This window comes from Rhincodon typus, chromosome 31 (assembly GCF_021869965.1).
Source record: "Rhincodon typus isolate 14 chromosome 31, sRhiTyp1.1, whole genome shotgun sequence".
Lineage (NCBI taxonomy): Eukaryota > Metazoa > Chordata > Chondrichthyes > Orectolobiformes > Rhincodontidae > Rhincodon > Rhincodon typus.
The window spans coordinates 21,328,032-21,351,678 of NC_063362.1; the positions used below are offsets into that span (position 1 = coordinate 21,328,032).

Sequence of the window (23,647 nt, forward strand, 5' to 3'; positions counted from 1 at the left end):
TCAACCCGCAGAAGGGGATTAGTCAATGTTCGGGGAGGAACCGGATAATCTTCATCTCATACAAGATCCAATTATTGTTTGAATCTGGCAGATGTCCGACATTACACTTGGATATTTTCAATGATCCTTGTTTCTGAGTTAAACAAATCCTGCATTTCGAAGACAGACAAAGGTGTCAGACTGGTTGGCACCAGCCAACTCCTCTTTTAAAGCAGGTCTAATAATCTGGTTATGAAACTAATCTGTAATTAGACCAGGATGTGTTTATATAAGACTTCAGTAAGTTGTTGGTGGTGGGGGAGTTGGGGTGGTGGGGGGGTCGGGGGAGGTGCTTTTGCCACGAAGATCTCCTGGAGTCTGTTCTTGTGACTGCAGCCTAGTCTGGCAGCCTTCATTTTTAAAAAAAACAGCTCCTTTGGCTTGTTGTAGTAACAGGTCACGTAGGTTGGGAAAACCTACACTAATTCCCATTTTCTGCTGCATTGACTAACTGTAGCTAGGGACAATTTGCCTCATTGCTCTTGAGCGTAGCATTAATTGAAAGGGGTTTTTGACTCCTGATCACTTGGATTCCATGCCAGCTCTAGCTTTGTGTCCTGTAGTTGTGGAACCCATATACTACAGGACTGGGGCTAGAATTTCAAATCTTTCAGCAGTTCTGCCTTGGGATGAAGTCATACAAAACCACAGGCTGTTTGAAAGGCAGCAGAGTAAAGCCACAGGGACTGCCTGAGAAGCAGCACCTTTTCTTTAATTAAAAGAAGGGCACAACTTGAGCTATGATCCAACCTCGTCATTAAAGCATTGGAGGAATAAGAAAACATGGTATTAAGCTGACTGCAGGAAAAGCACTGAGCTCCTCTCTGATCGATATTGTTTTTGGGTGAGCATATTGGTATTCTGCAGGGTTAGGAGCCCGCGTGTGATAGAAGTTCTGAACTCTATCACCCAATGCCTTTAAAGAGCTAGGGTGCTCCACTCTGGTGAGGCTTTTTGTGCCAATAGTTGTCTCTTCCTTTCTTTTCCAGAAGTCCCAATCATTTCCTGATGGTGTTGGGCAAACATGCTGGAGTATAGGTTCCACAGGAACCGACCACCCTTCCCAGAGCCCAGCCAAATGGTCCCTCCTTCTGGTGTGAGTCTGGCAGCTAGACACCCAGCTGGTGGCCATTGGCGTTTTCCACACTGCTGCATTGTGTTCAGGAGCAGGAATCATGCCTCTGTTTTTATATTTTTCTCCTTTTTTTTCATTCCAGTGAAATGTATTAATTCCGCATGGCCTGGCGGTGGAGTGAAAATGATTTGGCCTCTGAGTGTAGAATATTGTAGAGTGATCTGAGCAAGCTCTTTAAAATCTGTTTGATAGGGTAGACACAGAGAAACAATTTTGGCTGGTGGGGGTGGGAGGTGGAACAAGGAGATGTAACCTTCCAATTAGAATTAGGACATGGGTGGGAGGGGATAAAATTGGAAAGCATTTCTTCATCCAAAGTGTGCTTGAAGCTGACTCCATTTCTGTCTCCAAGTGACTGGGGACACTGGTAGCTCTTGAGATAAAGGTATTGATGAGAAGGAGTATGGGACAAAGGTGGTGGTAGTTTGGAGGTGTGAAGGGTGATCAACCCTGATCTGAATGAACCCACTGAGCCATCCATTCAATGTGCTTAATGGCCTCCATCTCTCCTCCTCTGTCTAGTCATTGGGAATGCCACATGGTCATTTTGATTTGCAGTGAACTTCACGATAGAGTTGAGTCAGAAGGTGCGTTCGGAGATCTGGACTAACTGAATTTATTTCCTAACTGACTTGGACACCCTGTTGGCACCTCACTTGGTGAATTAAACAGTGCAGATTAAAACCAAACCACTTGCACCAGTCTTCTCCCTAGTTTGGCCTCCCCTGGAGATTTGGATAGATCAATATTCTCTTCCCCAAAACACCATTTAATTAAATGCGTAATTGTTTCTTTAAATGAATATCCTGTTTATTTTAAGGTACGCCAAGTAAAATCTGTATGAATGTATTTTACAGGAGAGGCGAATGATTAAGAAGAAAACTTTGACCTCAACAATCCATATCACAAACAATGAAAAGAAGAACTGAGTTCTCTTAATGGTCAGAGTGAATGGTATGCAGGCTGTAGTTTAGTCATTTATAGGCGCCAACTCAAAAGCCAGGCTGATGGTAACTTTGGCACTCAGCTCGCCTGCTCCATTTACATTTTGTCAGTGTTTTTTCTCCCCCCTGTCAGGTATATGGTTTTACTATCCCTATTTCATTTCCCAAAATTATGGTTTTTCTTTTTTAATGTAATTATCAGTCCCAGTGAGGTGTTTGAAGCCTCTGATTTTAGTTATAGAACCATACAGTACGGAAACAGACCCTTCAATCCAACCAGTCCATGCCGAACATAATCTCAAACTAAACTAGTCCCACCTGCCTGCTCCTGGCCCATATCCCTCCAAACCTTTCCTATTCATATATCCATCCAAATGAATTTTAAACATTGTACCCACATCCACTATTTCATCTGTGTGTAAAAATAAATTGTCTTATTTAGATCTTTTTCCTCTCACCTTAAAAATGTGCCCCCTAATCTTGAAATTCCCCATCTTTGGGAAAAGACAACTACCATCAACTTTATCGATACCTCATTTTATTTTATTAACTTCTATCAGGTCACCTTTCAACCTCCTATACTCCAGTGAACTAAGTCCCAGCCTATCCATTCTTTCCTTTATAACTCAAACCTTCCATACCTGGCAACATCCTGGTAAATCTTTTCTGAACCATCTCTAGCTTAATAATATCCTTCCTATAACTGGGCAACCAGAGCTAGATACTGTACTCCAGGAGAGGCCTTACCAATGTCCTGAACAACCTCAATATAACATCCCAACTCCTGTACTCAAAGGACTGAGCAATGAAGGCAAGCATGTCACCCCCACAACATGTGATGCAAACTTTAAAGAATTATGTGTCTCTACCTCTCGGTCCCTCTTTTTTACCACACTACCCAAGGCCCTACCATTAATTGTATAAGCAGTACCCTTGTTTGTTGTACCAAAATGCAATATCTCGCATTTATCCAAATTGAATTCCATCTGCCATTTTTCAGCCCATTGACCCATTTGATCATTGTAATCCCAGAGAACCTTCTTCACTGTCTGCTATGCCACCAGTTTTGGTGTCATCTGCAAACTTACTAACCATGCCTTCTATATTCTCATCCAAATCATTTATATAAATGACAAACAAAAGCGGACCCAAAACTGATTCCTGTGGAACACTGCTGGTCATAGGCCTCCAGTCCGAAAAGCAATCTTCCACCGTTACTCTGTCTCCTGCCTTAAAGCCAATTATGTATCCAGTTGGCAAGCTCCCCCTGAACCCCATGCAGAGCCTTGTCAAAAGCTTTACTAAAATCCAAACAAATAGCATCTACTGCTCTGCCATCATCAACCTTTTTGGTAACTTCCTCAAAAAACTCAATCAAGTTTGTGAAACACAATTTTCCTTGCTCAAAACTATGGTGAATATCCCTGATCAATTTTTGCCTCTGTAAATGTCCGTAAATCCTATTGTTTATAATCATCGCCAACAATTTACCTGCAACTGAAGTCAGACTCGCAGGTCCCTCGTTCTCCGGTTTCTCCTTACAACATTTCTTAAACAAAGGTACAACGCTAGCCACCCTCCAGTCATCAGGCACCTCACCCGTAGTTATAGATGATGCAAATATTTCTGCAAGGGGTCTCCTAATTTCCTTCCTTACTTCCCACAACATTTCTGGGATATGTTAAATTGGGTCCCAGAGACTCATCCACCTTTATGAGACCTCCCGAACTTCCTGTTCTGTAACGTGAATTGTTTTTAAAGCAAAGTTTATTCCTCTGCATTCTCTAGACTCCATTTCTTTCTCCGCAGTAAAAACTGACATGAAATATTTATTTAGTATCTCCCATCTCCTGGGGTTCAACACACAGATGACCTCCTTGATCTTTGAGGCCCAACCCCCCTCTCTCATTACCCTCTTGTTCTTAATGTATTTGTAGAATCTCTTTGGATTATTCTTAACCTTATCTGCCAATGCTATCTCATATCCCCTCTTTGCCTTCCTAATTTCTCCCTCGAGAATGCACCTACGTTCTTTATATTGATTAAGAGATTCAATTGAACCAAGTTGTCTGTATCTAAAACAAAATCGTCTTTTTTTTCCTTCTTGACTAGAACCTCAATATCTTTATTTATCCATCGTTCCTTAATCTTACCAGCCGTACCCTTCACGCTAACAAGAACAAAATGCCTTTGAACTCTGGTCATCACATTCTTGAAAACCTCCCACTTGTCAGACAACCTTCTACCTGTGAATAATCTACTCCAATCAACTGTTGAAAGTTCTTGTCTCATACCATTAAAATTTGCCTTACTCCAATTAAAAACTTTAACTATTATGGAAGGCTTATCCTTTTCTGTAACCATTTTGAAACTAGTAGAATTATGATCACTTAGACCCAAAGTGTTCCCTCATTTTTACTTCAGTCACCTGCCCTGCCTTATTGCCCAAAAGAAACTCTAGTTTTGCTGCTTCTCCAGTAGAAGCATCCACATATTGATTTTTTTTTAAAAAAATTATTGACTTCTGTCACTATTGAAGTAGGGAAAGGGTACTATACCATTCTATATCTACATTGATGCCTAGGAGTGGAGATTAAACAAACAATATTGGCGTCAGCTAATCATTCTGCTCTCTCCTACAACCTTGGAGCTGTACTGTACCATTCGTCTCCTCCTGTCATCTGATTCCCTTAATTATATGGTTTTTTTTCTCTTAAAAGCAGCAGAGTCTTGCTGTGTCTTGATGTTTTATGGTGATTATGTTGTGTCTGGTGCAATGTTTGTGTTTTTTGTTTTTAATTTTGTCAATTCTGGAGCGTGGGGAGGAGATGCTGGTGTCGTGCGCTGCCGGATGTGACAACGCCACTTTGTTCAGCCGGTTTTTAAACTGAAAATCCTTGGCATCTCCCTCTTGTTCATTTTTCTTTGTGGGTAGATTGACACGTTTTTACTGTTTGGATTGCAACTGGATGGTCAGCCACAAGAACGATGTAGAGGGAATGAGTCTAAAGCAGTGGTGTACTGTCGGTTTGACCAAAGACGGATGGTTACAGTTAACCAGGATAGTTACAGTTAGCTGGAATACTCACGAGACCTGTCTGCCGTCTTGTGGGTTGGGTGGAGGCACTGGCTTCAGTCGAATCACCCATCATGGCGAACCACAACTTTGGCTGGATTCTCTTCGTCACAGCCAACCCCAGGCTACTGTGAACCTGAAATAGCTGCTGATTTTATTCATGGCTCTGAGCTGGCTATGGGGCACTTAAGTTATTTTTTAAATTTAAAAACGCATCATTATTGGCTTAACTTAGCGACTTCTCATTGACCTGTGATTCCTAGCTTTGACATGGTTTCGGATTTGACTTTTTGTTCCCAAAAGGGATGCTGTCATTTTTGCTGATGGTTTCCTTTCGATGGAAGCAATTGTACGAACAAGTAGCCACTTCAGGTCAACACCAAAGTGGTCCTGTTGCTGTACTTCGCTCGACCGCTCTTGTGCTCTCTGTTGTTGGTCTTGTTGCCATGTTGCTCTCACTGAGGGGAAAATCAGATCTTATCTCAGCACACCAGAGCGTAGCTCACTTAGTGCCTTTTAATACTTCTCCAGCTGGCCTGTAACTGGACAAGCCTCTCCACCTTTTTCTCTGTCCCACCTACATTTTCTTTGTATGAGTCACCCTGTTATCTTTTGAAGCTGAATGGTCCGTCAGTTCCTTCCTTAACTCTGACGCGAGTTTGGAGATTTTTTTTTTTAAGTGTGGTGGCTGACTGCTTGGCGCTTGTGTTACAGCAATTTTCTGTATTCCAGCATGACCCTGTTCCATTGTGCAGTAATCTGAAGGCAAACAAGCTTCCAACCTTTTGGTAGAGTTTCGTTCTCCATCTTTTCTTGAAAGAGGTAGACAGACAGGAGGCTGGAAGAACACAGCAGGCCGGGTGGCATCTGGAGGAAAGGGACAGTCAATGTTTCGGGTATTACCCTCCTTCTTGAAAGGTGCTTGACTGGTGCGTTAAGTGCCTGTGCTGTACTTGTTGCTGCCCTGAGCCTGATCCAGCCAGCATCTCAAAGAACCATATATTAGTATCTTGCCTGACTTCGAGACTCCGTGCCCAACAGATTTGGGAAGATAATGACCATAAACTTCCCAGTCAGCGCCCCAGTGCAGAGGATCTCTTTAAGAATCTGGAGAATTCTTCATTCCAACTCGACTAGGGAAGGCTTTCCCCAAGTGGGACTGAGTGCTAAAATTTGGGGTCGTGAGCTCCAAAGCAACAATGCCCATCTCCTCTTTTTTTCTCCCCCCCCCCCCTTCCCCTTTTGTGATAATGGGTCAGCCCTCCCATAGCTCCCCAAGGAGTTGCAATGTTTTGTAAGCCTCCAAACGGGGTCACGTGGGGAAGTGTTTGGGACCCACTGGTTTAACCCCCTCCTTTGGCTGATGTGTTTCTTGTTGACCATCTTATCTGCCCAACTTGCAATGTTTTTCTTCAAAAGCTTGGTTTGGGGTAACTAGGTTGCTGTCTGCTGCAGGTATGATTACCTGAAGGGGTCGGCCTCTGTGCTTTAACCCTTTCAATTGTATCAGTCCTCCCAAAACTCTTGCTAAGCACAGTGTTTCTTATGTGGCTGAACTATGTACACCAGGAGTATCACCTTTTGGGAAGGAAACCAGCCATCCCTGCCTGGCCTGGGCCGTGCTGTGACCCCTATCTGGTTGACTGTTCTCCACCCGCATCAAGCTATTAAAAGGTCCACCACCAGGTTTGCAAGGCATCTAGGGATAGCTAGGGAAGGCTGGCTTTGCCAGAAAGCCAAAATCATGAGATTGCCTTCATCTCACCCAGTTACCACCCACTGCTCTCTCATTGAGAGCGGAGGTTTCCAATTAACTTCAGCGCCAATGGGCCAGGGATGATGGGAAGAAAATAATCCTTTGGGTTGACACACTGCCCCTAGGCCGGCGCAATCAAAAGACGGTAGCAGGGTGCCCGTGATTTATGGGCCTGTACTCCAATCACTACTGATACCTTCGGGGAAGGAAGAAAATAGTGTATAGATCGTAATGGTAACTGAAATATGACCATTAACTCTGTATGAGGGTTTCAATAAAACTGTATATGTGCTAAGCATATCTGTTTATCAGACCTTAGTTAGAAGGGCACAATGACATATTTAACGTTTAATCTGAGTTCGTTTAAGTTTGTCACAGAGCCGTCGCCATATCCTGTTGTAAATGGGAATGCATTTAGTTTTCAAATGTGCTAATTTATGGGTGCCATTATGAGCTCAGTTGTAATTATTATGTTTTTAATTTCCTCCCTCTCTTTATCCCTATTACTAGTATCCAGTTTTATTGTGGAATGACTCCAGGGCAATGTTAAGCCATAAATATGTACTTAAGCTGCTGATTCACATCAATCCTGTGTCCATCACAGCAGGAGAAGTCCTTTATCCAGCTGGGCTTTGTCCTAAAGGCAAAAGACTGTGTTTAGTGCAGTGGCTCTTTCAGACTGTAGGATACAGGAAGACTTCATCATCCCTATCTGGGCTGAATTAAAACACATCGGTTTTCTAACCTTGTTCTCAGTGTCCTTTTCTAGTACACAGTTAGTGATTTTCAAATACTCTTGAGGACAATTCGTTAGTTTAGATGAAAAACTTCTGCAGGACAAATACAACAGGATTACGTGCAATATAAAGGGAAAGTCTGTCGGTGTTTTGTCCAGGAGACAGATATTTCCCTAATTTTTGCTCCCCTCCTCTGACCTGCCAGCATTTTATGAAAGTTGATTAAAAGATACAACAGAGGCAAATCCCACAGTCTTTGAAGATGTTGCCCAGCCAGTTTCATATGTTACTGACCTGGGGCCTCATTGTTGGTGGAATCGTGTTGCCTTGTTCAAAGTATGTTAGTCTCCAACAAATCCTATTTTAAAACCTTCATTTAGTTCAGCGCACTGGAATTCTGCTCTGAGATCATATGCAAACAAACTGTTAGCAGATTTCCTTCTCCAAAAAAATGTCATGTCTTCCCAGCCTTGTTGAGTGAACATTTTAATGACTCCTACTGACAGATGTGTGGCAAAAATTGTCATTTTAGTGGGTTTGGGTTGATGTGCTGATGTGGATTATGGAGCGAGGTGACGGAACATAACTGATTATACAGTGACTAATTACATAGAAATAGTCCAATGGTTTGACTAGTTAAGGCAATGGAAGTGTGAGTCATTTAGACAGGAAAGTCCCAGCGCTGTCTCGTAGTTCTAACTTAATGGCATTGATTGTGATGGAGTGGGTACAACCCAACGGGGCTAAGGCTGAACCAAATGCCTGTTATTATCGCTCCCGTTTGCTATCCAGTACACTGGATAAGAATGCAATCGAATGGAAGTTGACCATAATGTTCATCCCAGCAAATATCCTGCTGACTTCTATTGCTTGTGTCCTGTAAGATAGATTGGCACTTGGGAAAGATGGTTGGCGGGGCAGGGATACCAGTGCATGTGGAATGGTCACGCAGCAAGTAACCCTTGGGAGAGGAGTTTGGATACAGGCAGTTCTCCTGTAACATGATGTCGCTTTCTTATGTGACCTCACGCTATAGAAAACAGTGTTATAGGGGAATCGCTATACTTGTACAGCAGAAAGTTCACGCTATCCAAACAGTGTCCACTATTCATCAGTTGTGTTACAGCCGATTCATGTTAATGAAACGTTGTAGTAGAACAACCTGTATGTTGGCAGGAAGAGAAAGGGGAAACAAATCCCTTAGAAATTAGGAAGGGGGTTGGGTGGGGGGGATTATGAGGAAGAGACAAGGTATTTAATGGGTTAATCAGTAGACATTGTAGATACACCCTGATTGGTAAGTACAAAATAAAGGCTTTCCATAATGGCTGGTATTTGAACAGGCCCAGTCCTGCCTTGTACAGTCCCAGCATGTTTCACTCTAAGATAGTATGAAGTTACAGTGTAGCATTACAGAGCCTGAATTCTTGCTGACATTCTTGAAGCATTTGCTCATTTCCTTGGATAGAGTTTGGAGGTGGATATGCCTCAGCTTGCCTTCCCCTGCGCCCTTCCCTCCTCTCTTATGGACTCTTGCTCCCAATACGGTGTGTGCCATTTTATCCCCAGGCTGGACAGTCAGTTGCTTCTTGGGATCGTGTCAGCAGCAGCAGGGTCTGACCTTGTCCGTCAGAAACTATCACTCAGACCTCAACAGGACGTGAGCCAATCGAATGCCAGCTTTGCAACACCACTTGATCCCGCTGATCTGCATTCTAGGCTGTGCCCAGTTCTGAGAATGGCAGGACTGGGTTATGAGATGGACAAAGGGTAGTTATTGCATTAACAGCGTGAATACATACTGGGAAAGTTTGGGGGGAATAAAAAGCCTGTTGGATTTCAAGGCGAGTCACACTGGATGACCTCGTTCTATTCATAGATTTGAATCACTGGTTCCACAGGATATGCTCAGTGACTCCAGCAATAACTTCAAACTTCCTCACACTACAGCAGATGTGGGCAGCATCAGGAAGGCACTGACTTGTCATTCTCGAGCAGATGGATGAGTCTCCTTGGGTTGATGCCAGCATTGGCTTTTTTCCCTCTGTTTTCCTGTCTCATTTTCTGGACAATCCTGCAGATACTGAAACTTCCTGGCACGCCAGCATATCACTTAAAATAAAAGTCTGATCTTGACTTGTCCATTCATTCTTTAACATGAGAACAGCAGTACAATTGGCTAAATGTGTTTCCATTTGTAGAAAGGATGATGCCACTTTGTGGAATTTAACCTGTTGAAGTTTTTATCCCGTTGGCTCCGTTTTTTTTATTCAGTTCTCAAAACGCCAATCGAGTGGTTCCCTAGAGTGGGAATTCTGTGTTTTAAAAGTGATCCATTCAAGTTAACGGTTTCTTCATCTCTTTACTTTGTTCGTGTTATTGTTCTTTGTTGATTTTCTTCAACTCCTCACTGATTCCTGTCCTGCTCGTGCTTGTTTCTGTGTTTTCTGTCGTGGGGTCTTGCCAGCTGCCTGTGTAGCCAGTGGCCGAGCTGAGGTGATGAGCTGCCTCCATGTTTTCCTTCCAGGGACATTTCACCCCTTTGCTGCATCTTGGTTTTTGTATGAGCCTCTGTTGATGCCATGGATGGGCTGATGGCGCTGACAGCGGGTCATGACCATGTTAGTTCCAGGGCCCATTCTCTTTCCCCTTAACCAATGCGTCTGTATGTACGTGCTTATCTGAGTCAGTTGTATCAAGAAAACCTGGGGTTCAATCCCCTCGCTGTACTGTTGCTGATCTCCGCTAGGAGCCTAGGCGTTGTAGATTAGCCATTATCCAGTTTAGGCAAAAGAAACTTTCTCCAATCAGAAATCTGAGCCTGACGTGTTGGAGAATGTATCTGTGGATGGGATTGCCTTTGTGGCGATAATTAGCTCCAAGCTACTGCTGAGACCAACCATGGAATTTAAAAAAAACATATACAAAAAAAAGTCTTTCCTTCGAGCATCGATGGGGATAAAGCGGCTGAACAGAGTCAGTAATTGCCTGATTGGGTAACCAGGGGTCAATGCTCACTTCCCCATTGATGCGAGGAGATGGCCATGTTAAATGACCAGTGGCTGGAGCTGGGCTTTGGGGTTGTTAGAAGTAGGAAGTCACGTGATGAAACCTCCAGGAATACTGCCCACCCAAATTGCCACCCTAAATGTGGATCTCCTTGAGGAAGGATTCCCTCACCACCACCAATGTTTCTTTAGATTGGTAAAGCTTTGTGCTGGCTGTCCTTTCGAAGCATGGCAGCTCCTGGTCAGAGGCTGGTTGAACCTGTGACTGTATCCTAGTGGAGCTCGGCGACATTGGGACTGGTGAGGGATGCAGTGCATCGTTCTCTCGGGCTGTAGTTTGCTTACATTGCATGTGGGTTGGCAGCTTTGGCTGGTGTCCATGCCTTTGCCATTATCTCTGGAATGCTTTTGCTAATTTTGTACCTGATTTGTACCTTGTCCCTTGTGACATTGCCAGAATGCTTGCTCGAATGGTTTTACTTTCAGGTCTGGGCACCACCTTCAATTCAGATCACAGCTGCCAGTCCAATCTAACTGATCGCTGCCCTCGTTTTCCAGGTCATCTCCCTCTCCGTAAATGCCCGGGTCTGATTGCTGCAGTTTATTGTCCCTGAGGGACTGATGTATTTGTGTTTGTGTTGCTAGTTAATTGGAGGATCACACAGAACGGAAGTGTAGCCAGCCTGGTGCTGACAGCTTGCTCCTAATAACGAGTCGTTATCCTTTACTAAAGCTCTGTGCACCCTATGTGATAAAACCCTGGGCTTTCAATTTCCTTTCAACTTCACTCATTCACAGAAAGGTTAAGAGCTGTGACCTTTCTCTGTCTGGCTGCTCTTTCTCTCCCCAGATGAGCCCCAGCCAGTTGTAATGTATTTGCAAAGAGATGCAGGAGGGGGTGACAACGCCTTCTCTTTGGAGGTGTCACTGCTTTTTGTCTCTGAAACACCTACTTCAGAACCTTAACAATTAAATGCATATAACATGACCTCAGCAGCCTTTGAACTGTCACATCTGCCGTGTCAGGCCAGATCCTATTGAAAAATCCACCCTCTCTCACTTCAGCATCCCCTTGCACGTTCATTCATTAGAAAAAAAGTTTCCGAAGTGTGGGAGGCTGGTGTATGTGTGCTTCCTTAACCAAACAAACAGCACCGGTTTGGGAATTGACTTCCTAGCCTGGCATCCTCTCGAATGTGTTTTACTGAAACATTAACATAAATGAGCTGAAGTCTTTGATCTCCTTGTCCTTTATCAGCAATTTCCTATAACCTCATTTTAATCTACCTCTGCAATTTGTTATGATCCCATGCTACTAGGTTCTTTTTAACCCTGGGATTACCCCACCCTCCCCTCCAGACTGTCTCAGCACCATTGGCAACTGAACCATCAGAATTAGAATTTACCCCCTGACCCCCTACTAGCTCAAAAACCCCTAAAGAAGTTCCACCCATTGTCTGACAGTTGTTCACCTGCCTGATTGTTCACTGATACCTGGTATCCAGTCCTTCCTCTGGGAATAGAGTTGTTTTTTTTAAAAAAAAAGCTCTTCTGCTTTTTAAGTCCAATGTGAATCTAGCACAGATTAACATGAGGGCGTCCACTGTTAGGAATCCATCCATTTAATGTTCTCTGCATTGACTCCTGCTGTCCTTTGGCAGTACCATTGCTGAATCCCTGCAGTCAACATCCCAGGGGATACCTTTGACCAGAAACTGAGCGGGACGAGCCATGTAAATTCTATGGCTACAAGAGCAGGTTAGAAGCTGTGCAAGAGATAAGTCACTAGTAGCCCCATCTACTGCCTTCGTTCACTCCCTTCCACTGATGCGCGGTAACAGCAATGTGTATCATCCCCCACATGTGCTGCAGTAACTTGCCAAGTCTCCTTTTTGATAGCACCTCTACCAGCTGCAAACCTTCACTATCACTAGGTCAGCAACCTGGACTTTACTTCCTCACAGCACTACACCCTACAGCCCAGAGACTGCAGTGGTTTGGAAAGGTACCACCTTCTGCAGAACCATTGGGGCTGGGTGATAAACAAAGACCACCAAATGCTGGGTGCAATTCAAACACAATCCAAGTGCCATTTTATTTTTCCACTCTTTCCATCTTTTAACAGCAGGTTGTGAATGCTAGCAGCGTAGATAATGTTAGGTTCAGCAGGCTCTGAACTTCTCCATCGCATTGACTTTAGGCAACTTTCCATGCAGTGTAGTCCTTTGTGTGATGAAAGCCATTGTGCTGCGCTCTGGTATGTTAGCAGGGACACACACTGAATGTTCAGCGAAGCGAAACCAGCTGGCCAGTGTTTGCTTTCTGTTACAGATTTACAGACCTGTTGTTTGATGTTTTAAAATTATAATGTAGGATTGCCCCACCCAGGAAATACCAGAGTGTAGAGCTCACCACCTTTTAAAGCTGTAAGAAAGCCATGACTAGCCCTTCTCGCCACTCTGAGCGAACTTATCCAAAGCCATGAACAATGGCCCTTTTGGCTATGATCACCATCTTTTTACCTGTTCTCTTTGATCTCCCTGTGATGTTTGCAGTTAATCTGTGTTTGCATGGCACAGCTTTCTGGATCAGTCTGTAAGTTTCTGATATTGACAGTGTGGGAAAGATGAGAAGCCAATGTCATTCCTCTAGTAATCACCTCCCTTCCCCTATCCCCACACCCCCCCTAACCTGCCTCTATTTTGAGGCAGAGGTTCAGCTACCAGCTGCATTCTGAGGGCACTCCTCTTGGGTGGGTCACAATTTCTTCCAGCTCCACCTCAAATAGACTTGTTGTCATCGTCACAAGCATCACTCCCTTTCCCCTCCAGCCACTGTTTCTCTGATTTCACTAGACCCCTTCCAGCCTCTGCTTCCTGTTTGTTCGGGACCTTCTTTTCCCACCCTGACATGCCATCCGCCCCTAAGACTTTTGTGATGTTAGCATCACGCCCACTGGTAACTGGCACCCTGCTATAATAGATGCATTTGAGGAGTTCATCCCACTTTGTACATTGCCGTTGGGGGTCCCAACTATTTACACATTATCTCTGGTTTCAGATGGCTACAACATGTGAGAAATGCAACCCAGGCCAGTGGAATGTTGAAGGCTTCTGAAAAATAATTCCATTCTTTAAAGGGGCTGTATTCCCTTTTTTCCCCAATTCCCATATGGGATGTGGGCAACTCCTGGCATTTGTTGTCCGTTCATCATTGCCCTTGAGGTGATTGGCACTTGAGACCCTTTTGAGAAAGTGGTTAAAAATCAACCAGATCTCTCTGGGTCTGGAGTCACATGTAGGCATGACCAGGTAATGACCTATGCTGCACCCCAACCATCCTTCATCTCATTTTGCTGGCATTATTAAGAGATTACATCCCCCTGTTGCTCAATTTTATGCAGTTCAGACAACACCATCTGTTCCCCCCTCCCCCCGCCTCCCCCAAAGGGGTCTTCAAAATGCCCTCATCTGGCAACAAAGTCATCTTCTCAGAGAGGGTATCCATCCTGAGCTCCTGCAAGGTGATGGTCTGGGTGTAAAGGCCACTTGCCCCTGTGCACTTCCATGATGTTATAAGGGATAGCCTGGGGCTATCATCTTTAGTAGGCCTAGGAGGATCTCAAACAAAAGTCCATGATCATGTCCTGGTCCTAATCAGAAAGCTGCTGGAAGCTCCAAAGAATTTTGACCCAATGTGTCTCCTCCATGGTAAACACACACCTACCATTTTTCAGTTTAATTCCACTTGCCCTTCAGAGATCTTCCCAATAAGATGCCTTTAAGCAGGCACGTTCAGCAGCAATGTGAAGCTGCTATTGCACCAAGTCAAATATCTGCTTCAAGTTGGAATGTCACCAGTGACCTAGAATAAACAAGTGGAGATATTTTTAGATTCTTCCTCTCCACAAGAGATTAGGAAGGCAATCTTTACCCTCCGTGGGAAATCTGAGTCCTTTTGAACTATTGACATGTGTATATCCTGCTGGTCAGGCACCAGTCTATCCTGCCGATATCCAAAAGCACAGTTATTACTGTCACAATCGCATGTTCAGTAAGATACATTGGATATACGCTACAGAAACAGGCCATTCAGCCCAACTGGTTCATGCTGGTTTTTTATGGTCCACTCAAGTGTCCTCATCTAAATCTAGTACAGTAACCGTCTATTCCCTTCTCCTTCAAATGCTTTTCTAGCTTCTCCTTAAATATATCCTTGCGACTCATTCCAACCAATCCCATGGGAGCAGGTTCCACGTTCTCACTACTCTCTGGGCGAAGGGATTTCTTCAGCGTACCCCATTGGGTTTCTTGCTGGCTATTTTGTATTGATGGTCATTGGTTGTGGTCTTCCCCATGAGAGGAGGAGACATCCCCTGTGTATCCACACTGTCAAAGCCTTTCTGAATTTTACAGGCCTTGATTTGGTCAGACTACTTTTCAAGTGATAAAGAGAGCTAGCCTATTGATTCTTGCTTGACATCTGCAGCCACGTGTTTTTTTTTAATGTTCTTGCAAATCTTCTGTGCCCTCCCCATTCTTTCTGGGTATCATAATTGTCTGAAGAGACCATCACAATCCCTGAATGCTAACAGATTCCGGTGACTCTAGGGAGGACATTGACCTTTATAGACACAGCCCTCCGCTCTTTTTAAACTGAAAATAAAGCTCACTCAACACTGCCCCCATCCTGGGGCAAGGAGTCAACCCTTGCACCCCTGTCACCCACTGCTCGCACCCCTCCGTTTTCATTTTAATTTTGCTAGGGGCACTAGCGAGTTACAGCTCCATAGTGACCTGAATATTCTCCACGTATGAGCTGTGCTAGCACCGGGGCACAGATGATATCCCACATTGCATGCTCGGGATCTCATCAGTTTGCAGTAACAATCCAGCTGTTGGGATTGCGTTTTTGTTACGTGATGAATATTAAAGCTTATTTGTAGGCCACTGGTGCTGCCATGAGCCCTGAGTGATTGAAATATTTCTAGTCACAAAAGGCCATGTGCATAGGGTGTACCAGGCCATGGGAACTGAACTGATACAGGACCAGCATAATCCCTGGATAGCAACCATTATAGAGGCAGAGACTGTAAGGAGGCCTGGCTTTGTTTTGGGTTAATAATGAACAGAGGGAATGGCATGCTGACTAAGCTCTGAACATTATCAGCACCACACTCGGTGTGCATTACCATCCGGCCTGCCCAGCTAGAGATTCCTATTAACTTGAACCCCAGCTCTCCATGAGCTGCTGGTTCCAACAAAGCAGGCTTGCTACTCCTGTGTCCCAGGGTCTCCATGATAAGACAGCTGTGTAATCTGAGGTCCCTTGCCATCTGGGCAGCTGTCTGACATCATTGTTAAGCAGAATGTCCGTGTTGACGTGACTATTTATATTCCAGGAGACAATGAGAGTTGCTGTCAAAAGAACTTGGATTTCCTTTTGACTCTGATTAGTGAACTGGACAACCCAAAGACAGTGAGCTCAGTTTGAGAGAGGGGCTATTCTCACTGACTTTGTTACCACAGTTACTGAAAGCTACTTGTTTGGGAAATGCAAGCGTGTATAGATGGTGGAGTGTGCCTATGGTTTGGGAGCCAGGCATTTCAAGTAATCTTAAGGGCTTTACAAAGAGCTGTGCTTCGTTCCATAACAAAGTGGGGGCCTTGGTTCAGTGGTAACCTCTGAGTTGGAAGGTTATAGGTTAAGTTCCTGACCCAGGGACTGGAATGCAGAATCTAAACTGATTCTATTGCCCTTCTGGAAGTGCTGTCTTTTGAATGAGAGCTTCAGCAGCTTGAGTGGAGATCAAAGATTCCACAAACCCCTTGGAAAGGGCACAGGAGATCTCCTTGATATGCATCCTTCAGCCATCGTCATGAGAAGAGAGGTTCAGGCTGTTATTGTATTGGTGTTTGTGCACAGCAAGATCCCACATCGCCTCTTCTTTCTTGCCTGATGCCACTTCACATACTTTATTGATGGTTAGGGTGGGGGAGACAAAGATTGCTTTAGTAAGTCCAATGTTTTGGGAAGGTTTATAAATGAAGTTCACATTTCCACCCCATTTATTTCATTGTGTTGATTGAGGTCAGTCTCCAAATTGAGAGTGAGGGGTTGGTATTTTGCAATGTGTACTGTTAGTGTACGAATGCTCTGTATATTGGCATGACAAGCGTCTAACTCGTGTTAACACTTTTCTGTTAAGTTTTCAGACAGAGGCAGTCAAGTGAGCCCTCAAATATTGCAAATGGTGATTTTCCAATGATCACTCAATGGGGCATCTGGGAGTTTTATTGTTCTTCCCTAAAGCAGACAGATGCATTACTGGGAAAGTGGGCTATATTTTCTGTTAAATGTGCTCTGAGCACTGATTGATAAGTCAGTTGGTTGCTGGAGAGATGAAGGGAACAAACCATTTTGGAGTGAATGGGCCTGGGGTTGTGTGGAGAACCTCCTTTCTTTCCCTGCCCCCTCTAATTCTTCAGCCTTTTGTCTGTTTTGGAAATGTTCTCGGAGTGAATGGAAATGCTCAGCACACGCACACTTGCCCATGAGATCAGCTCTCCTGGGCTGTGTGCACAGAGGCACTGTTATTCTGCCCCTCGTTAAACTCCAGTTTGAGGTCCGGACCCATTCTGTGCAACCAACAGGAGGTGGCTGTTTGCTCTGAGCAGTTGTCCCCACAGCTGTCGAGTACATGTTGAGTTGGAATGCAGGAAAATACCAGGAATTCCCCAAAAGTGAGGGGATTGGGCCTCAGCAGTATAATTGATACCTGCTGAAGCCTTTCATTAGAATGACAGGTTTGACAGTTCCCATTGCCTGATTGTCAGGCAGTTGACGCGCTGTTTACACAAATAAATTAAATTCCACCTTAGCTGCTCATGAGCGTTTAAGTGAAGGGGTGTCTTGAACTTTCCATCATGAAGTAACCGTCTATTTTGTGCCGTTTCTATGGTGGTGTGGTTCCTATCTGTCTGGTTGGGGTGAGTGGGAGGTGGATGCCAGAGTGGCAGATTTCTGAATTTCTGCACAGTTCATGTGTTGAATTTCCCTGCCAACGTGTAAATCCAGTGTATAAAACAGGCTTGAGTGAAAGCAGTATTCATCATCGTGTAGGGAACGTAGAAAGGTCATTGGCCATTTGTCCATTTTTTTTGTCCATGCTGACCATCTGCAAAAGTGAGTCTGCTCCCCACCTCCACTCTCTCTTCAATAAAAAGTTTTTATCTGCAGATAAAATCATTCAATACCATTTCTGTGCAAACGGCTTTCCTGCTGCTGTGTGATGTAGTGAGGGTCCCAGGACATAAAAAGCACTTTCCTTGAATTTGCTGAAATTAAACAACACCAGTCTACACTTCGATGGTCCCAGCAATTCTTAACTGCTTATGTTTAAGTGTAACGGATGGGGCCTTCTGGGAGCTACCAGAAAAGGGTGGAGGAATGTGAGTGAAAAGATGTGTGATACTGATGTGAAATTTTGGCTGCCAGTCTCTGACTTGAACCTTTTCGACCCATGTGGGATCCTGTTGTGCTGTTCCTGATCCGTCGGCTCCCGCTCATTCTGGGATTTGCCTTTCAGAGTGTAAAGAGGGCTTCTTCAAATCGGAGGCCTCCAACGATCCCTGCTTGGAATGTCCTGCCAACACCCAGCCCTCCGAAGCGGGTTCCACATCGTGTCCCTGCGAGGACGGTTTCTATCGAGCTCCCAGTGACCCGGCCACCTCTGCCTGTTCTCGTGAGTACAATCCCCTTTTCAGCAACAAACTGCATTGCATGCAGTGTTCAGTGTGCACCCTGCAACGTTAGGCTTTGATTCTACCTAGGCCCAAAGCCTACTCCAGGGATTATTAGCATGAGTAGGTTGCGATGACGGCCATTGAGAATTCAGTAAACAAGTCTCCTCAGCAGCAAGCTGATTTTTAATCTCCCCTCTTGTGTCCGATCCTCAGAACCACCATCTGTGCCAGAAGCTCTGACTGCTACAGCTGTGGGTTCCACAGTAGTGTTAAAATGGATGCCGCCCAGTGACACCGGGGGCCGCAGTGATGTCACCTACACTGTGGTGTGCGAACGTTGTGCCTGGGACACGGGAAGCTGCAAACCCTGCGAGGCTGCCGTCCACTTTACCCACCGGTCTCCGTTTGTCCAGACTACAGTGAGTGTGATGGAGCTGGAACCGCACGCCAACTACACCTTCAGGGTGGAAGCGAGGAATGGGGTATCTGATCAGAGCGTCATGCGCAGCATTGCCAGCACTGTGGCCTTCATCAATGAGACGGGTAAGTGATTGATGCATTTGTTGGTGGGATGGTTTAGCTCGGATGGCTGGTTTGCGGTGCAGACGATGCCGACGGTGTGAGTTCAGCTCCTGCAACGGTTGATATTACATTAAAGGACTGTCCTTCTCAACTTTTCCCAAGGTCTGGTTAAACCCCCACCATTCGTTTCTCAGTAATGTGAGAGCTGTCCTATGGCAATGTGTATTTGCTGGAATTTGGATGGTTTGTGCCAAACTTCTAATTGTGGCCTGGACTGTTGGTTAGCTCTGTAAACACTTGTCAAGCTATTTATTTGTTCGAAATCCTGTGCACCTCTAGCCAGGTCTTTTCACAGTATACCTGAAGAGTGGCAATGCTGCTAGATTAGTAATCCTGAGGCCCACAGTAATGCTTTCGAGACGTGGCTTCCAATCAGTAGCTGGTGGAATGCAACTAAAAGTTTGGAATTGAATGCTGGTCTCATTTTTGTGGTCGCCATCCCTATAATGGTGTAAAAATCCCTCTGGCTCATAAATGTCCTTTTGGAGGAGGAAATTGGTCCTTATCCCATCTGGCCTACACATGGTATGTGGTTGACTCCAAACTGTCCTCTGATGTAGCTCAGCAAGATGCCTCATTCAAGGCACTTGAGGCTGGGCAACAAACGCTGGCCTACATCCTACTATAGAATTTTTTTTGAAAAAAGGACAAGTCCAGTATTGCAAAATATCTTCCCTAAATTTCTCTAAGCTACTGGACTGCCATTGTTTAAACTGAACCAGGAGAATCACACTTCAGATGTCACAGTTGCTTGTCCTTGACCATATGGTCACTTGCACAGTATTTATGACCTGTTCTCACTCCTACAGAGCCTCCTAAAATCACCTCGATCATTCTGGAGGATCAGGAGAAGACCAGCCTTACTCTGTCCTGGAGCGTTCCCAGGAGGCAACTGAGAAGCATTTCTGGCTATGAGCTCATGTACAGCAAAAAGGTGAGAGTTTTGTTGTATAACTTGGTCCACTCCTTTCATCTACCTGTTCCTTCCTTGTTGAAGCTCCAATAGCCCATTGCATGTGGCTTGCTTTGCAGCTGCTGCCCTAGTTCTCTCGCTGGCATAGTTGCTGTGACTTCCTTTTATCTCTGTATGATATCGATCTAGTGATGCTTGAGGAGTGGTTGTCACTGGGAACACACTTGGTTGCACCTTTTGAACAAGCAATTGAACCTGCTATAAAATATGCAAAATTATTAATTCCCTGTGTTTTATTGCCCTCTTGAAAATGCCGACTTGCTTTGGCACCAATCCTGATACCAGTTTCCCTTCAATACCGCACCGTCATCGATACTATGCTGCAACATGCCACTGGTTCTTCAAGGACAGCTCTCGTACGCCAATGAACCACTGCTGTTTGAGGATCCAATTGTTGGATCGAGAATCTGCCATCCTTGGTATTGCTTTGGTGTCTTTTCCAGATATTTTGGAAAGTGTTACGGCACTCTGTTTCACACGAGACTCCAATGCTGACTTGATCCAGCCAGGCATTTTGTGGTCCCTACTCCCTGTCCTCCTCAGCAGGTTGTTGGATGTACGTTCATGGGTTGTGTTCTACAGATTCAGCACCATGGTTCTTCAACTTTGGGAAATCAAACAGTACCTGATCCAATTTTACGTCGGCACGTGGAGGTTCTGGACAGAGCCCCCTGGGATCACTGTTGTGTTTTTGTTTTCAGAAACTTTTTTTTCTTTTTGATGACGGCAAATTCCTAGAGGAGGTTTGTGGTAGTCTAAATGGTCGAACAGTCTCCTTTTTATGACTCGCAACTGCTAAGTAAACAGCAGAAGGCCACATGTGAAATTCAGTGGCAAGCTGTGAGGTGAATTTAAGTTAAGAGCAGAGAAGTCGAAGGGACACAGGGCTTTCTGAAAGGGGAAGTTAGCTGCTTCCCCTCCAGATCAAAGACCCATGCAGCTGGTGGTGTGCAAACTGATGAATAGTATTGGACAGAAACACCCAGGACAATAGCATGAATCGGACTGCCCTGTGTAACTCCTTCCAGCAAACTGAAAACAGATGCTGCACTTGCAACTAAACTCTGGGTTTGAGTCCCTGTGGGGAGGGATTATGTTGGGGAAGCCTAAACCTTACAGATTAGGTGTAGATCTCTTCCTAGCTTGATCCAGATTTTAGCATGGGTGATGGTTTTCATGCATCTCAAACATTCAGAGGAATTTCATACCCAGCAGATCTGCTGAAACCAGAGGTGATCTGAAACCAGTCTGCAGTTTAATTAGGGGGATGTACAAGTGAGAGAGGGTGTTGAACTCGAAGCAGCTGTAAGGCTGTGTAGTGTGTAATAAGTGTAACATCCTGAAACACAGATACTGTTACATAGAGTCAGACTAATCCCTCGTTGAGATGAGTAAGAAACACCCAGTTAATTCCCTCGAGGTGTTAAGTGGAAACTGACAAGTTGTCAATAGGAACTAGAACCTGCAGCGCAGGTTCCATGTCTTAGGCGAAGTGAATTTGTTATGCAAAATTCTCTCCCTAAAAATGTGTAGGTTACGATGCTACTTGGCCTGCTGTGTTCATCCAGCTCTGCACCTTGTTGTCTAGGTTAAAACTAATCCTGCTGTAAGAAGTTTTATGTCTTGCACCAGAGACTCCCAAATATCTGAGGGGTTGCATGAATATGGGTTCTGTGCCAGCACCTATATAAAACCATCTTGGAAGAGTTTCATGCTCAATCTCTGCTGAATAAACTGGCATCAGGAAGAGCTGCCGTTGGGGATGCGTAATCTGGTTTGAGTATCTCTGGGCTAAAGGAGCGAGTGGATAGAGGCAGGAATATTCCTGACCTTTTTTTTTTTTTGTTTTGTCCTTTTTACTGGGAACGTGTATGTACTTGGATATCAAAGTGATGTCTAGTGATGGTCAAAAGGCCCAGCACGTCACCATTTAGGCTCACACAGGAAGGAGGCTGATTTCAGTGAATGCAGACCCATGTGGAATCCATTTGTGAGTACGTCATCTTGAATAGGAAGCGAAAATATTGATCATAGAAATAAATTTCTGTCCACTGCACATCAGAAGCTTGTGAATGGAGTGTTACAGTGAATTGAAATTGCTTTGTTTTGTGGCTTAGGGTGCAGCTCCTTTTTTGTGAGTTACAAAAGTGATGTTATTCTCTTGTTCAGTATGCATGCATTCTTTTTGCAGAGAAAGGTTTGCATAGTTCTCAGGGCATCTCATTTCTGTGTTCTCCTTGTGTTTATGGCCCATTCACTGTTCCAAAGAGATCATTACTGCCTGTTAATCACCACTGCTTTATGGAACAAGAGAAATCACAAAGGAGAGGTTTAATTCTTTTCACTTTATATTCTGCTATGAGCAACACCCTCACCCCAGCATGACCCCTAAGAGGCTGAGGTCAACATGCTTGCCTACATAATGGGAGCGGCTGCTTTAACTGCCTTTTTCTTCCAATGTCCTCCCTGTAGGTGGATCAACAGAGCTACACAGTGCTGCGGTCTGACAATAACTTTGTGAAGGTTACAAACTTGCAGCCTGGAACGGTGTATGTTTTTCGTGTGCAGGCGATGATGCCCAGTGGGGCTGGGTTTTACAGTGAGACCTATGAGTTCCTGACTCTTCCAGATAAAGGTGATGTATTGCTACTGGATTCCCAGATTTTGCTTTGTAATAACATCATATTCCTCTTTTAAAATATAAAATGAAAGGAATAATAGACAGGCCTGTGAAGATTTGAGAAATCTTTGAGGGGGGAGACACTCTGTTAGAAGCTAATTCATTCATTTGTCCAGATGATGGTGGGAACTACAGTGTATTGCCAATATTCCTGTGCTGTTCAGATCCTATTCTGTTCAATTAGTTTTATTGTTTTTCCTGCTTTTTGTGACTCCCTTTTGCTTTTTAAAACCTCTTGGCCCCTTACAATCCAGTCCAAGGAGTCGCATTAACAAATCAAAGCCTCCTGTGCAACCCTCACTTGCTCTGTGAGGTTTTTGAATCCACTCTGCATTTAGTGCTTTGAATGTTGTTTTGTGCTCGAACATGTAAGATACGAAAGCAGGAGTAGACTATTCAGCCCTTCTAGCCTGCTCCATGGCTGATCTTCTATCTCAACTCCACCTTCCCAGCCACTCCCCATGTCCCCCAAGAGATCCAAAATCTATCTCTGTCTACATTATAATCAATGATGGAGCACCTACAACATGTTTGGGGTAGAGATTCACAACCCTTTAGAAGAACCTTCTCTGCTCAGTCCCAAGTGAATGTCCCCTTAACCTGAGACTCTGTGCTGTTGTTCTAAATGCCCCAAACAGGGTTGAACCACTTTTTGGTCCTTACCCTGTCAAACCCCTTCAGCATTTTTCAATTAGAACACCTCTCATTCTTTCTAAATTTCACAGAATATAAAGCCCAATTTACTCAGGCTCCCATCGCAGCACAACTGTCTTATCCCAGGAACCAATCTAGTGCTCTTAAGGTGAATATAACGAGATACAGAGGATTAAAAAACACTATATTGCAAGCATGGCCTCAAAGGCTTGCTCACTTGTAGTGAGACTACCTTATTCCTGTACTCTCGGGAGAAATGGTTTAGCTGCCTGGGTACTGAGGGCAACTAGCACTCATAATGTAGCATTCACACTGACT

General features: G+C 44.5%; 1 protein-coding gene across 2 annotated transcripts in view; it reads left to right on the forward strand.

Moving 5' to 3' along the window:
• Nucleotides 1-23,647, forward strand: part of epha2b (eph receptor A2 b) — a 49,836-nt gene that overhangs the window by 12,089 nt on the left and 14,100 nt on the right. For both annotated transcript variants that reach the window (XM_048615128.1, XM_020514335.2), the window contains exons 4-7: nt 18,284-18,439; nt 18,654-18,983; nt 19,832-19,956; nt 22,468-22,630. In XM_048615128.1, coding sequence (XP_048471085.1) covers nt 18,284-18,439; nt 18,654-18,983; nt 19,832-19,956; nt 22,468-22,630 — 774 coding nt within the window. The remainder of the gene's footprint in view (nt 1-18,283; nt 18,440-18,653; nt 18,984-19,831; nt 19,957-22,467; nt 22,631-23,647) is intronic.